Source organism: Ctenopharyngodon idella, chromosome 1, assembly GCF_019924925.1.
Source record: "Ctenopharyngodon idella isolate HZGC_01 chromosome 1, HZGC01, whole genome shotgun sequence".
NCBI classification, from domain to species: domain Eukaryota; kingdom Metazoa; phylum Chordata; class Actinopteri; order Cypriniformes; family Xenocyprididae; genus Ctenopharyngodon; species Ctenopharyngodon idella.
In genome coordinates, this window is record NC_067220.1 from 26,818,405 (window position 1) to 26,834,931 (window position 16,527).

The following is a 16,527-nucleotide window of genomic DNA, read 5'->3' on the forward strand; positions in this document are numbered from 1 at the left end:
AAGCAGTCAGATTAAATGGTCTGTGCTGCTCAGGAACAGTTAGCTGATGACATTTTTTTTTTTTCTTTCCCCTCTGAAGTCTTCCCTGAAAAGGCTTAAGTCCAGTCATGTGACTGACAGATTCTTAAATTTCTGTAGAAATGGTGGTCTCTTTCAGCTTAACAAAACCTACTTCTCTAAGAAGTGACAAATGGATCTGGATGTCTCTCAGTATCTTTGCAGAATCAGAAATCAGAGCAGAGGGAGCCTCAGTATCATGGTTTACTATTAAAATGACTGCTTTTATTTTGAGACTGTTTTGCTTAAATAACAAGATGCATGATGAAAACAATTGACCATGTTTACATGCAAATCAGGTCCATATTTTGTTTAATCCTTTAGTCCAAACTGTTTACATGCTCTAGAGTTACTGAACTATTCATGTAAACATAGCATATTCAGAATAAACTAAGACATGGGCATTATTTTCATGCACTGTAAAAAAAGGGAATTGTTGAGAAAACTTAAAAATTGAATGCAATGTGATGCATTTAGATTGAGTATATACATTTCTCAGAACGATGTTAATCAACAAATATAAAAAGATGAGCTCTCAACATCACAACACAACAAGTAACTAACAATTATAACAAAACAACAACAAAAGTAATACAAAATAAAGTCAGCAAACAGTGCATGCTGGGAACTCACACCTTAACATTTTATCAGTATTGTTCAATTTGAAATTCTTTGTTCATACGACTAGTTGGAACAACATTTGGGGGAATTTCTTTGGTTTAACATGGGTATTTATGTAGTTTTAAGTAATTAACATTTCTTATTTGTGACTCAGAAAATATGTAATTGCTTTTTACAGTGTGCTATTCTCTTTGAGAAAGACTGGATATGCTCGCTCATGCCATTTTTTATGTTGCGTTTAATTATGCGCAGTAATTTAATAAACTCTGTGAATTCTCATTCACGTCCTTGACATACAAGAGTGAAATGAATTGCAAAATGTAGGCCATGATGTTTCTTTTAATTTTCTTTTTAATTGCTTTCAATGGTTTGCATGGCTGTTGAAGAAATTCAGTGTTCTTCTTGCTACTAAAATGTATTTAAGTCCAACTTTTCACAATTTTCTGTATATAACACCACCCAGAATTATCTTTATACACAGATGTTCAGAGTATTTATGTTCAGTTACAGTCTCTTTATTTTCTACATAAGGTGTTTACATGACTAAATGATTATGTCAGCTATGCAATTCAGATTTTAGAAACTGGCTTAACTTTGGCTTAACTGAGTTATGACAATCAGCATGTTTACATGCAGTAACGCTTTATAATAACTTTCATTAATAAATCATTAACAAACATTATATAATGCTTAACAGATCATTAGTTAATATATATATTCACACAGCTAGAAATATGAGATAATGTGCTTGTTAATGTTTACTAAAATGAGGCTACCAGGAAGAGTAGCCACTACTTTTAAATTTCTTTTGCTGTTGTCGGCTGTAGGACCTATTGAATAACTGAAATCATTTGGTGAAGTAGTATGGAACTGCAATGCGGTCAAGACCTGCTAGAACTACTTTAGCTGTGTGTTTCCCTGAAAATAATTGCACACCTTAGAATGTTGGTCAACCAACCAGATTCGAGCATTCAACATACATTAACTAATGATCTGTATGTGTTTGTTAATGATTTGTTAATGAAAATTAATATAAAGTGTTACCTTACATGCTTTACAGAATAATTATGATATGATGACTGCATTTTACAAAATTTTCAAGGAATGCTTTAGAAAAAATATAATTATTTGGACCCTGATGACATCTGACATCTTCCTGGTGGAAAATGTATTGTTTGGTAACTGTACTATTACATGGCATTCTTTTTTTCTTTTAAAAACCCATCTATTAAGCGTTGCATCATATAAAGAAGTATATTACACAAACATCAATATCTTATGAACTTGTGAAGAACCTTGAACCAGATTTTTGAAAAAGCATGTCTCCCTTTTGAAGGATCAGTGGGTTTGCCTGCTTCAGCCTTTGGTTGTAATTATAATGCGTTTGCTCTTTTTATATATCTTTTCCTCTGTTGCTTTCTCTCTGACTCACACTCACTTATAAACACACACACACACACACACGCACGCACGCACGCACGCACACACACACGCACACACACACCTTATTCCTTATGTTCCTCTAGGGACATTGGAAGGCCAATTAGTGCTGCTAGTATCTGTAGTCCTGTGTTAAAACTGGCCCTGCTCAATTAACAGTCTACCAGAGAATTCTTCATGAATTATAAAGCTCTCTTCGTTCAGCCAGATGAAATGATATCTGATTCCCTCTGGTGTTCCTCCGTTCTACATAACATTTAGTGAGTGAGTTATTCTGTCTTGATGAGTTTCGATTAGAAATGTATGTTTCCGCCCTCTCTGTTTTGTCTTGCAGCGAAATGAGATAATGATGCTGACATTTGCCATGCCATAAGACATGTTTTGTTGCATGCCCCCCACAATAAATACTACATTTTTGCTCTATGCCTTAAATTGAGAGATTTATCACGGATATCAGATCCAACGTAAAGATGAAAATGCTTCTATTTCCTCCTTCTTTTCTAATTTGTAATGTTAAATGTTGTTTTCAGTACAAATTATACTATCCACATAACATTTTGAGTGAAAATGTGAAAATTGAATTGAAAATTTTTGAATATTTGATATATTCCCTTTTTGGGGAATGTTCCAACAAGCAATTTTGTTTGCTTCAATGTAAGCAAGGAAATCTTTTGTGATCTTTTTGTGAAATCTTTAGTGACATGGCTCAAGTGACAAATTTGCTTAGTTTTTCTGAAACTTTATGCTCAGACTTTTTTTTTTTTTTTTTTTTACTTTAAAATCTGGACATAAAGTTTATATAGATATATATTTATACACATTTGTAGTGTGGCAAAAATATGTCCTTTAATCGTTCAGTCACTCTTGCGATAATTGCTCATTGTTTCTTTGCTCGCTGATCGGTGCTGCTTTTATTGAATAGGCCTTTGACTCTGAGTCAGTCTTTCTCCCACAGTCCCGTCTGCTCACCTCTCTTTTATAGTCCATCCTCTGATCAGCGTTTCTGCCTCACTCATCTCTCTACTCTCTTTAGTGCTGCTCTCACTTTAAGATCTCAGGCTCATTTTGGGCTTTTCAGATTACACCTTGCATGGCCAGTCTCCACCTTATTATACAGCATGCAGCCGAGCTAAAGGACCACTTTCTTTCCCCAAAATGAACAGAACAGAAGAATTTCTTGCATAGAGAACCTGTTCTGTCAGATGATCTACAGGTTTTGGTGAATTCTGTCAAGACTCTGAACTGAATCATGAATAATATATTGACTCAGCTGGCTTGATCTAGAAGCCAGTGAGAATAACCTTGGATGTGAATTGTGAATCATGGCCAGAATACTTGTGTGTGTGTGTGTGTCACCATGGAGACATTCCCAATTCCGACCACTGACAGATTCACCTTCTCTTACTCTTGCAATGCTGGCTACATCTCAAGCCTGATCATCTCTCTTGAGTGTCAAATGTAGAAAAACCACCTTAGGTTTTCTCAGGTGCATATGGAACGTAGAGCAATATGTAACAGCAGACTGAAACACTTTTGTTTGTCTCTCTTTAATTATATACAGTTAGATTTCTGAAGAGGTTGATGGTATTCTTGCTAAACCCTAACCATAACCCTACCTCCTCATAATTACAATTATATTAAAATGAGAGCTTTTCAAATGAAAGAATTGCCTTGTGGTTGATGTGGGTGGCTTCAAAGATCATGCATTTAAAGAAAACTCATACTGCATACATTCTCTAGTACATATTTGAAGACAATTAATCTAATTTATGCTGTAAACACTATGATTGCTTAAAAGGGTGAGAGAAAGAGAGAAATATGACATTTTTTAATCAGGTTTACAACTCCCAAAATTGCTTTGTAGGTAACATGTCATAATTACGATTTCTGAATTAGTGTGCAGAAACTTCCCAATGTAACATTATGCTAGACACTTCATTGTGGTATTAGCGGAAGGGGAATGTTCATTCTAGCGTTTGATTGGACAAAAATCTGTGTTGTGCAAGAGGAGTCATTAATATTTTTGGCCGTTTTCTAAAAGAGAAATTATATATATATATATATACACACATATACAGTGATAAATAAGTATACCCCCTCTGAAACTTCTGAAAGTCAGCAATTACTCAAGACATGTTAGGGTTCTTTAGAGATATAATGTTCCAGCAAGTCTGCTTAATCAATTACCAAAGAAGCATGTCAAAATTATTCAGGAAAATAAGATTTTCTTATCAAGGTGATAAAATGTTGTGTAGCAAAAATGAGTACACCCTCCTGAAAGTTACTAAATAAAACGAAATAAAAAAAACCTTTGAATTTAATATGTCCAAAAAATTAAATGAGAATTTTGAACTTGACGTCATCCAATATTCAGATTTTTGTTCTAGAAATATATGCAAATTAGCACATATTTAATTAGATTATGTCTCATTTGCATATTTAAACATAACACTTTAGAAAACTTGTAATACAAAAAATGTTTGCAATTTTTAATGTAATCAATCAGCTGGGGTAGTATGGCGATATCTATTAATTCATTTTTTTTTACCCTATTCACCTGGGGTGTCTTGCCTTAAGGAGCTCATCATCCAGGAGTTAAACAGGACAGAAGTGAAAATTTGTCATGAACTTGTACACTCCGTGCCAAGAAGGCTCAGAGCAGTGTATTCAAAATTATGGAGGGCATACTAAGTACTAGAATATTATACATTTGTTGAATTAAATCTAGGGTGTACTTAGTTCTGCAATCCTTAATTTAAACAAAATTGGCTAATTTACTTATTTTATGGCCATTAACGACATATATTTCTCAGTTTTTATTATATGTTTAATACATTTTATTTTTGCCATCTTTCCATGAATTGTATTAGTGATCATAATGAAAATACATCTTTTGTATTTGTTCAGAGGGGGTGTACTCATTTATGCTGTGCACTGTATATATATATATATATATATATATATATATATATATATATATATATATATATATATATATATATAAATGTGTACATAGAATATAAATAGCACACTATTGTTTAAAAGTTAGTATGTTAGTCAGTTTTTTTTTAAAGAACTAAATAATTTTCTTTAGCAAGGAAATTGACATTTTACACTGTTATAAAAACATTTCTATTTCAAATAAATGTTCTTTTCAGCTTTTAATTCAGAATCCTGAAAAAAAAATTATTATGGTTTACACATAAATATTAATCACAAACATTTTCACTGATAATAAGAAATGGTTCTTGAGCACCATATCAGCAAATGTGACCCTGGACCACAAAAGTCATGTGTGCCATGAAGATATTTTGGAAATTTCCTACCGTAAATATATAAATATAAAAATTACCCTTTTAACTGGTTTTGTGGTCTAGGTTCACATATTAGAATGATTTCTGAAGGATCATGTGACACTAAAGACTGGAGTAAAGGGTGGCTGAAAATAATTTGAATAAATTACATTTTAAAATATATTAAAATTGTATTTTAAATTGTAATAACATTTCACAATATTGCTGTTTTCACTGTGTTTTTGATCCAATAAATGCAGCCTTAATCAGCTTAGAGACGTCATTCAAAAACAACAATAATAAAAAAAAATCTTACAAACTCCAAATTTTTGAACAGTATACATGGATTTAAAGTAAAAAAAAAAAAAAAATTTTGGTTTTATATAGACTTCACACAAACCTTCACACATTTTGATTCGATTAAAACAAACTCTGGTGCGATTGCTCTGTTTGTGCGGTTCATTTAAAAATAATATTATTGAAATGTACTTTTCACAACATAACCCCTGTTCTCTGTAAGTCATTGGTTAATACTACTTTCAGTATCAAAGGAACTCTGATGGTTAGTCAGTTTGCATCATTGTCTGATTGGGCAATAGACATTTCCTACCTCTTCAAGCATGTCTTATTGTAGATCTTCCATAAATCAACTCATGCAAGCATGTAGAGCTAACCAGATACAACACAATGGGGGGGGGAATGTTTCTTTATCCATGTATGTCTATATTTCACTGAATGGCACAGTTGAGGTTTGGTATACCATACCAACAAAGCTGACATGACATACCAACAAACACTGAATCCTGTGGTCAGATGCAGGCTTTAAAACAAATCTAAAATAAGAAATCCCAAAATGAAATATTGAGGGAAAAACAATACAACCCGATTCAAAAAAAAATTTTCAAGCTTTTTCAAGGCATTAAATTAACTAAATGAAGAGTATCGATGGGTCTAGGGCTCTGGGCCAAGGGTAGGCAACCCTGCCTGTCCTGTATAGCTCTAACCCTGAAAAAAAAAAAAATCACCTGCCTTTAGCCTGGAAGACATCCTGAAGACATTGATTAGCTGGTTCAGGTGTGTTTGATTAGGGTTGGAGCTAAACTCTGCAGGACAGTAGCTCTCCAGGACCGACACCTACCCCTGGTCTAGAGTGCAATACAATATATAATGCGATTGCATAAACAGAAATCTTGTCTTAAAGTGATCTTAGACCAGTCTTTACAGTCTGTACAGTATTTGGAGATGCTGCATGGTTCTAAATATGTGGATGAGGGTGACCGTGAACCAGAGCCAGAAACACCGCCCTGTCTTTGGATTCCTCTCCAGATCTTCTTTCTGCCAAACAGAGAGCTGTGTACAATCATCCATCTGTGACTAACAATCAAATATTTCTCCTGGAACCCTGAGAACTGAAATATCTCTAAATGAGAGAAGGTGGTATCTCACTAATTCTACTACTCAAGACAACAAATGAACACTGTTGATTGTTTATCATAATCAAAAAGGCATACAGTAACTACCCTGTTGGAATTGTATTTTCACACCTCTTCCACGTATCAGAAAGGAACTGAATGGAACAGTAACATTGTGAGGTCTGTCATTATACCGCACAGAACCAGTGTCCTTTTTTTCAGAGCAATGAAATGACGAGGTTGACATTTGCCTGCTGTCTCTGGTGTATCTCTGCCAGCAGATGAAAAGAGGAAAAGGTCTCTCATTAACAAAGGATGGGTTAGTGTACCATATCTAGTTCATGCATTATACACTATATGGTATAATTACCCTACAGTTTCATACTCTAAAAATTGCTGGGGTTGTTTCAACCCATGTTTGGGTTAAATATGGACAAACCCAACTGTTGGGTTTCAAATTTTAATTAAAAAATGTAAACCAATGGTTGACTTTGTTCGTATTTGACCCAAACATAGGTTAAAACAACCCAGCATTTCTTAGAGTGCAGTTAGGTTGTTTTTCAAGAGAACAGTCACTGCAATTTAGACTGATGTGACAGTAAATCCAATCTGACCCAATCAATTCATCAATAATAATAACAACCATTATTTAAATGGAGTGCACTGTGTGAAAAAGCAGTGTGAAAGCATTACCATGCACTGTTGTGAGGAAAAGTTGGTGGGCCACAATGGAATTATATGGAGTTATGTGTAAATGGGAATGGGATCTGATTCACATGTGCCTAATTATACACTATGGTATATGAAAATTGTCAAATTGTCACAAAAGACAATACAAACTATTTCACAGTTACACATTTTCCAAATTGGGCAAAGGTTTTCAAGAAATAATGTATTCTCACTGTCTCCATAAAGTAAGCTCAACAATTTAAATCATTTCAGAAATGCTTAATCACAAACGCATGGGGGCAGCAAACCTCTGCATGAGACGACCTGTCAAATTTGTCTTGTAAATATAACATTCAGTGGAGAAGCTAAAAGTGGGCTACTTTTTTTTTTTTTTTTTTTTTTTTTTTTTTTTTTTTAAAAGCTATTTGTTATAAGTAATAAGAACTCTTTGTATTAAAGCAGTCAGTGTGGTCTAGCTATAGTGAGTCATGATATGTAGGCTAATTACTTCTTACTTAAGAAATAATTCATACTTTATATAAATTGCCATTATTATTATTATTATTATTGATATTTTGTAGGGTCCGAACATAGATACAACTTTTAATGTCCATGTTGTTTTGTTTCACTATGAAAAAGGCCAAAGATGTAAAACTGAAGTGAAACTGCTGCTGAACAAAATAGGCTAGTAGGCTACTAGTGAAAAGAAAAGTAAAACAAAAATAAAAGAAAATTTAAACTAAACGCAAAGCAAAACAAAGCATAAAAAAATAATATTACTATAATAATTATAGACACTGATATTGTGCGATTAAAATTAACATTATATTGTAAGTATATTGCGCAATTATTTCGAAGCAGGAAGTGGAATGGTTACGTATGCCGTTAAGTCCCTCCTCTTCCGACACTATTGAGGATGTAGACTGCTGCTGCAGAGCATTCTGACTATGACTACAGCTGATAAACATTTAATGTAAATGATATTACACCCGACAGCTGATCTATGACTGTATAATGGCTGAATCTCCAGACAGTCGCAGTCTTGTTTCTGCGTCCTCACAGATCAATTTAATGGAAATAGAGGCGGTAAGTCTGAGCTGCTTCAGTTTTTGTATCTATGGGTTTGTTTTTGTTAATTATTTTAACAAGCTTCGTGTTGTCCTTAATGGCACTTTACTCATGTACCGTTTGATATCACTGCGTTTGATGTCTTTGTTTTTCTTAGTCAGTTAACGTTAGTTCCTGATTTATGTCAAACGTTTTTGTAAATGTTAATGTTTTTTTCTAATATTAAGCTGTTATTATGTACAGTATGTGTGGTAAAAAGCCTGAAGTATTCACAGCGAAAAATGGCAGTCATTGCAGGCATCGTGCTACTTTGATACATCATGTATGTATTAATATTAAGCATGTATTTACCTCTTAGATTGATGATAAAGAGTTTGACATCCCTCAAGTAGACACGCCTCCGACCCTGGAGAGCATCCTGAATGAGGTCAGTATGTCAGGTTATCATCATTTATACCTTCATAATCATCTTGCAGCAATCTGTTAGATTTACAGATAAACAGTCAAAGTTTTGGGCACACCTACTCTCTCTTTAACAGGAGTATTTTATACACTTCAGATTCAGAATAGTAGTAAAAGTCATTAACACTATAACATTATGGAAGTATGTGAATTATGGGGTTATATCTATATCCACTAATATTATCCATTAAAATGATATATTGGTTAGTAAAGAAGTCATGTAGGCACAATTAATATACTTTCTTTGAAAAGTTTGGGGTAGGTAAGTTTTTATTTTTTATTTTTTATTTTTTATGGCTTTGAAGGAGGTCTCTAATGCTCACCCCAGCTGCATTTATTTGATTAAAGATTAAAAATACAATAAAAACAGTAATATTGTGAAATATTATTATAATTTAAAATAACTGTTTGTTTTCTATTTTAATAACTTTTAAGATATAATTTATGCCTTTGATGGCAAAGTTGAATTTTCAGCAGCCATTACTCCAGTCTTCAGTGTCACATGATCCTACAGAAATTATTCTAATATGCTTATTTGATGTGAGACATTTTCTTATTATGGTAGTCAACATTTGAAGTGGATCAAAAAAGTTCATCAAAGTTGTCCTAAGACAAGATGGGTATTGCATTTTGGTTTTAGGACAACTTTGATGAAAGGTTTTGATCCACTTCAAATGTTGACTATAAATGTTGAAAATTGTCCTTTGTGCTACTGTGGAAACTGTGATAATTTTTTTTTTTTTTTAAAGGATACATTATGAATAGAAAGTTTAAAAAAACAGCATTTATTTGAAATAGAAATATTTTGTAACGTTGTAAATGTAAATGTATATATTGTCAATTTTACTCTTCAAGCTTACTCTTCTTGACCCCAAAAACTAACTGCATGAATAAGCCTTTAGGCCATGATAATCTAAATTCAGTTATTTTTCAGTGGTAAAGTATGCATGCCTCTTTCTTATTATATATGTATTTCATAAACCAAAAAATAGCAATATTAGTAATAATAGCAGTGCTACCATGTTTTTTGGACTTTGTACTTTGCAATATAATGAAATATGATGGTTTTTTTTTAAATAGTAAGATGTATAGTCTTTGTTTTGTAATAGTGTATTTGTTTTAATATACATAATATTTCAATTGTCCAAGCTTTTGTTTTCAGCCTGAAGATGAGGATGAGCCATTTATACTAGAGGATACGTGTCTTTTGAACACAGAGAACATTGATGCCCACTCGTGTGAGACCTCTTCTCTAGCCAGCTCTGACAGTGGTGACCGCACACACTTAAAGAGGAACGGACACTTTCTTTACCTGGCTACACATTGACAGCACATGCTTTATATTGATGTTGTGATGCATGTTTGTGATTGAATATAGTATTTTTCTTTTTAGTAATTAGTCTGTGTATGTCTACCTCAGGAGGAGGAAGGTAATGGAAACTACTGCTACAGTACATGGATCTGTTCTTAGACGCAGTTTGCTGAAAGGCATCTCAGCCCAGATAGTATCTGCTGCGGTAAGAGCAATAATACTTCATCTACTGGCTATACACTGATGAGCCAAAACATTATGACCAGTCATAGGTGACGTGAATATCGTTAATCATCTCCTAACAAAGCCACATATTAAGGTCTGGGTAGAATAGATGGTAGGCAAACAATCAGTTCTCCTAATTAAAGTGTTGGATGCAAGAGAAATGGGTAGGAATAAAGGTCTGAGTGACTTTGACAAGGGCCAAGTTGTTATGGCAAAGCGACTGGGTCAGAGTGTCTGAAACGGCAATGCTTGTGGGTTGCTCCCGGTCAGCAGTTGCGAGAATTTACTAACAGTGGTACGAGTAGGGACAAACCACAAACCGGCATCAGAGTGCTGGACGCCACAACGAAGGCTATCCCGTCTGGTCCGAGCCAACAGAAGGTCTACTGTGGCACAAGTCACACAAAATTTTAATGATGATTATCTGAGGAATGTGTCACAACATCACACTCTGCTGCGTATGGGGCTGCGTAGACACAGACCAATCAAAATTGCCTATGATGACCCCTGTCCACCGCCAAAAATGCCTACAACGGGCACGAGAGCATCGGAACTGGACCTTGGCGCAGTGGAAGAAGGTCGCCTGGTCTAATGAGACATGTTTTCTTTTACATCACATGAATGGCCGTGGACGTGTGCGCTGTTTACCTGGGGAACTGAGTGGGCACGAGGATGCACTGTGGGACGACGACAAGCCAGTGGAGGGAGTGTGATGCTCTAGACAATGCTCTGCTGGGAAACCTTGGGTCTGGCCATTCATGTGGACGTCAGTTTGACATGTGCCACCTACCTAAACATTGTTGCAGACCAGGTACACCCCGTCATGACAATGGTGTTCCCTGGTGGAAGTGGGCTCTTTCAACAAGATAATGCACCCTGCCACACTGCACACATTGGTTTGAAGAACATGATGAAGAGTTCAAGGTGTTGCCCTGGCCTCTAAATTCCACAGGTCTCAATCCAATTGAGCATCTGTGGGATGTGCTGGACCAACAAGATTGAACCACGGTGGCTCCACCTCACAACCTACAGGACTTGAAGATCTGCTGCTAATGTCTATTGCCAGATACCGCAAGACACCGTCAGAGGTCCATACCTCGGCAGGTTGGCACTGTTTTAGCAGCACGCAGAGGATCAACAGCATATTAGGCACAATAGGCAGTAGGTCATGATGTTTCGGCTCATCGCTGTATGTTATACTATACTAAATATGCTGTGTGTATGTTGTACATATATTAACAAAATTAATGTATTATTAAAAACTACACTATATACAGCAGTTGTTTTTTTAATTTTTTTTTTTTTTTATTCCATTTCACTCCTCAGTTTAAATTCAAGCATTGTCAATTCAGTTTTGAATGGTGCACGATCCTGTTTTAATAATTCAGAGCTATAAATCAGAGGCTCTACCAAGAGAGATTTCCTCTATGCCCGTGAAATTGTTTTGCTCTCTTAACTCTATTTCTGTGCTTTTACTCTTTCCATTTCTCTTTAGGATAAAGTTGATGCTGGCTTGCCGACGGCAATAGTGAGTATTTGACTTTCTTGTGTTTTCAAATTAATTTTTCATTTTTTTTTTTTTTTTTCTTCATGTCTGAAATGCTTTTGTGTTTGCAGACTGTTTCAAATGTGATTGCTGTAGGGACGTCACATGGTCTGGCCTTAGTATTTGGTAAGAACATCACTCAGTTTTTTGTCTTGTTGTGTTAAAGATGATGGACACTACAGTGGAATTTATTTAAGATTTTTGGCAAAGACGTTGTATGTTTAATCATCTATTAATCTGTTGCGCTTTATCACAGTGCTTAACATAAAATTGAAGTTTTAGAACTATTTAAATGTATTACTATAATAGTATGTGTTTGAGTGTTTTAAACTATTATCTCACTGCCTTGGCTTGTCTTGGGTGGATTGTTCAGGAAAAGGTAATGTATTAATACAGTACCAATTTTTTTAATATCACAGTTTTTAATTTTTCCATTCCATCATGATAAGCATTGCTGTGCCGTAATGGCCGTTTCACACCGGATGCTTAAGCAGAGCAGAATCGGCACAAAAGCTGCATGCGTCTATTGTGCTTTCATACTGGCTATTTTTAATGCACAGCTGAGCTGAAGATTATTGTGTAGTCGTCTGATCGTCGTCAGCCTGTCACTGTGATGCAATTATGCCCCCCCCCCCACACACACATATATAAGATGTTAAACCATATAGCATTCTGTGTAGTTTATACAGTATGGTAAAATTAGACTTCAGCTTAAGATATACTAGTTTAAATCATTTAAAGATGCTCCTGTGTTGTTTTTTTTTTTTTTTTTTTTTTTTTTTTTTTTTTTCTGCTGATAATACAATAGTGTTATTAATAATAATAATAATAATAATAATAATATTATTATTATTAGTAATAAACACTACTAACAGTGGTCCACAACAATATTCATAAACCCCATCCCCATGTAGGCTAATAGGCTTCCTCTGGTGTATCTACTGTAATAACAGTTTTTTTTTTTTTTTTTTTTAATTTACAGAAAGTTATTGTTTCTGTAAGTGGATTAAAATAACTAAATAATGCAATTAAAATAATTACATTTCAGGAGTCCATAGGTTTTAAAGGGGGCATGATATGAGAAATCAAATTGGCCTTGATCTTTTGACATATAAGAGGTCTTTGTACCATAAAAGGGTTAGTTCACCCAAAAATGAAAATTCTGTCATCATTTACTTGTAAGAACCTGTAAGACTTTCGTTCATCTTCGAAACACAAATGAAGATGAGATTAATAAAATCTGAGCCAGTTCTGTACCCTCCATTGACAGCTATGCAACTACCACTTTAACGTTTCAAAAAGATCTTAAAGAGATCGCAAAACTAATCCATATGAATTGGGTGGTTTAGTCCAAATTTTCTGAAGAGACATGATCTTTTGATGTGATGAACTGATTGAATTTAGGCTTTTATTCACATATCGTTTCAGACAGTTTTTTTTTTTTTTTTTTTGTGCAAAAAACTTTATTAACATTACAAGTGAACCTCAAGGAACTTATTAAAATATATAAAAAATCTATGTCATGACTCCTTTATGATCTGAATATTCGTCAAGGTTTTCACTTATTTAACCAAGTGAAAGTTTCCAGTCATTAATGATTTACTGAATTACTGATTTACTGATTAAATATTTTTATTCTATTTAATTTAATTTTATTATTTTATTTTTCCCATATTCTACATAATAAAATAATGGGTCTCAAATTTGTGCATGAAATCTGCGTACAAACGTTTTCATGTACAAATGATGATTCGCCAAAAACTTTCGTAATAAAATTTATTCTAAATGTACAAAAAATAATAAATAGGAACAACTGAAACCAAACATACGCAAAAAGCACATACTTGTGCGGCATTATAATCGTATTAAAAAGTTATAACGACTATAATTTTATATATATATATATATATATATATACACACACACACACACACACATCATATATACATACATACACACACACAATTATGTAAAACAATAATGCAATTTAATTTAATCTTAAACATATTTCATCATATACAGTGAAAGAGTAAGAAAAGCTGCGTTATAGCTTCAGCTGCAAGGTTTTTCTGATTAACGCAGGTATACACGTATGTACTGCTTGCTAATCAGTGGTCTGTAATCTGGGTCTGTATGAAAGGTGTTTATTGAACTGGTTTTGAAAGTGGCACTGCTCAAGGATCTGGCGAGAGCGTGTCTGCAGAGAGCAGCATATGTTTGAAGAGAGTGACGAAAGGCTGTAAAGGAAAGGTGTGGAAAGCCTTTATATGGAGATGGTTTGGACGTTTTATGCAAATGACAAACCTTGTGCGCACATTTAGAATACTCCAAATTCACTAACGTTAGAATGAGATTAAGAACAAATTCATGAGTGTGTTTTGAATTAGGTGGAGATTTTTCATGAGAAGTTCTTCTGTGCGTACAAATACGAAATAATCCACGCAATTATAAGTGAATGAGACCCATTGTTTTACATTACGTGAAGAAATCACACTTAAAATTAGGCTTATATGTCCATGCTTTCCAAGGGTGTGCAAACCCTGTTTTTTTTCAAAGACAAATATGTTATTTTAAAGCTTATTTTTTGTTTTATTTTAAATCATTTTATTTTACATTAAGCCCTACTGGGAAGTTTGCTGAGGCCCCCTAGTGGACCCAGGACCCTTGGTTGAGAACCACTGCTGTAGACATATGCCGATCAGCTACAACATTAAACCACCTGCCTAATATCGCATAGATCCCCCTCTTGCTGCGAAAATAGCTCTGATATATTGAGACATGGACTCCACAAGACCTCTGAAAGTGTCCTGTGGTATCTGGCACATTAGCAGCAGATCCATTAAATCCTGCAAGTTGCGAGGTGAGGCCTCCATGGATCGGATTGCTCAATCAGATTGAATTCTTGGGAATTTGGAGGGAATTTATTTTCCTCAAACTATTCCAATTTTTCTTTTTCATACCAATTTTTTCAGTGTGGCAGGGTGCATTATCCTGCTGAAAGAGGCCACTGCCATCAATGAAAACCATTGCCATGAAGGGGTGTACGTGGTCTACATCAATCTTTAGGTAGGTGGTACGTGTCAAAGTAACATCCACACGAATGCCAGGACCCAAGGTTTCCCAGCAGAACATTGCCACAGCGTAACTGCCTCCGCCGGCTTGCCTTCTTCCCATAGTGCATCCTGCTGCCATCTCTTCCTCAGGTAAACCACGCACACGCACCTGACCATCGACCTGATCTAAAAGAAAACATGATTCATCAGACCAGGCAACCTTCTTCAATTGATCCATGGTCCAGTTCTGATGCTCTTTCGTGGTGGACAGTGGTCATCATGGGCACTCTGACCGGTCTGCAGCTACACAGCTTCATTTGAGGCAAACTGTTAAGCACTGTGTGTTCTGACACCTTTCTGTCATGGGTCGCATTAAGTTTTTCAGCAATTTGAGCTACAATAGATCTTCTGTGTGATTGAATCAGATAGGCTTGCCTTCGTTCCTCGCATGCATCAATGAGCCTTGGGCACCATGACTCTGACACTGGTTCACCGGTTGTCATTCCTTGCACAACTTTTGGTAGGTACTAACCACTGCATACCAGGAACGCTCCACAAGACTAGCCATTTTGGATATGCTCTGACCCAATTGTCTAGCCATCACTATTTGGTCCTTCTTCAAATTCAGTCACTCGGATTTTTTCACTTGCCCATTTTTTTTCTCCTTCCAACACATGAAATTCAAGAACGGACTGCCTAATATATTCCCAAACCTTGACAGGTGCCATTGTAACAATATAATCAATGTTATTCACTTCATCTGTCAGTGGTCTTAATGTTGTGGCTGATCCGTGTATATGTTTTAATGGGGAAATTGCTACTTGGCCAGGAATGGTGCATTGGCACTTTGTTTCAACAGCACAGCAAAAATTTGAAATGATCGCAGCACTGCTTCTTGTGAACTTCCTACAGTGTGAATGCTCTAACCGGTTAACATGGGTGCCAAAAAGTACGTGCTGCTTACATGCCTAGTGTGAAATGACATAAGAGCATGCTAAACCAGCTAAAGCACCTATTTTTGTGGTATAATATTATGGGCTGAGAAGATTGCCATGGCTGTTTGCACGCTTTTTGTTTGTTTGTGTTTTGCTTGCGGCTGCGTTTGCATGTATTATTACAAAAACAATGCGTAAATAAATGCGTTTTCCTTATTGGTACAGTATATTTTGATTTCAGATCAGAACCAGGCTCTGCGTCTCTGCCTGGGCACCACAGCGACAGGAGCGGAGTACGGGGCGGTATCAGCTCTCAGTATTAATCATGATTGCACACGACTACTGTGCGGTTTTGCCAAAGGACAGGTGAGTGGCAACAAACCCTTAAACTGACGAACAATCTCAATTGCAAATAACTTTCATAATGATCAGGT

General features: G+C 35.3%; 1 protein-coding gene across 1 annotated transcript in view; it reads left to right on the forward strand.

The window, feature by feature from the left end:
* The first annotated feature begins 8,380 nt into the window (after positions 1–8,380).
* The window catches only part of vps8 (VPS8 subunit of CORVET complex), a 130,126-nt gene continuing 121,979 nt past the window's right edge, over positions 8,381–16,527 (forward strand). Inside the window, exons 1-7 of the mRNA XM_051890633.1 lie at positions 8,381–8,578; positions 8,919–8,987; positions 10,185–10,313; positions 10,441–10,539; positions 12,055–12,087; positions 12,177–12,231; positions 16,335–16,459. Coding sequence (XP_051746593.1) covers positions 8,507–8,578; positions 8,919–8,987; positions 10,185–10,313; positions 10,441–10,539; positions 12,055–12,087; positions 12,177–12,231; positions 16,335–16,459 — 582 coding nt within the window. The 5' untranslated portion in view covers positions 8,381–8,506. The remainder of the gene's footprint in view (positions 8,579–8,918; positions 8,988–10,184; positions 10,314–10,440; positions 10,540–12,054; positions 12,088–12,176; positions 12,232–16,334; positions 16,460–16,527) is intronic.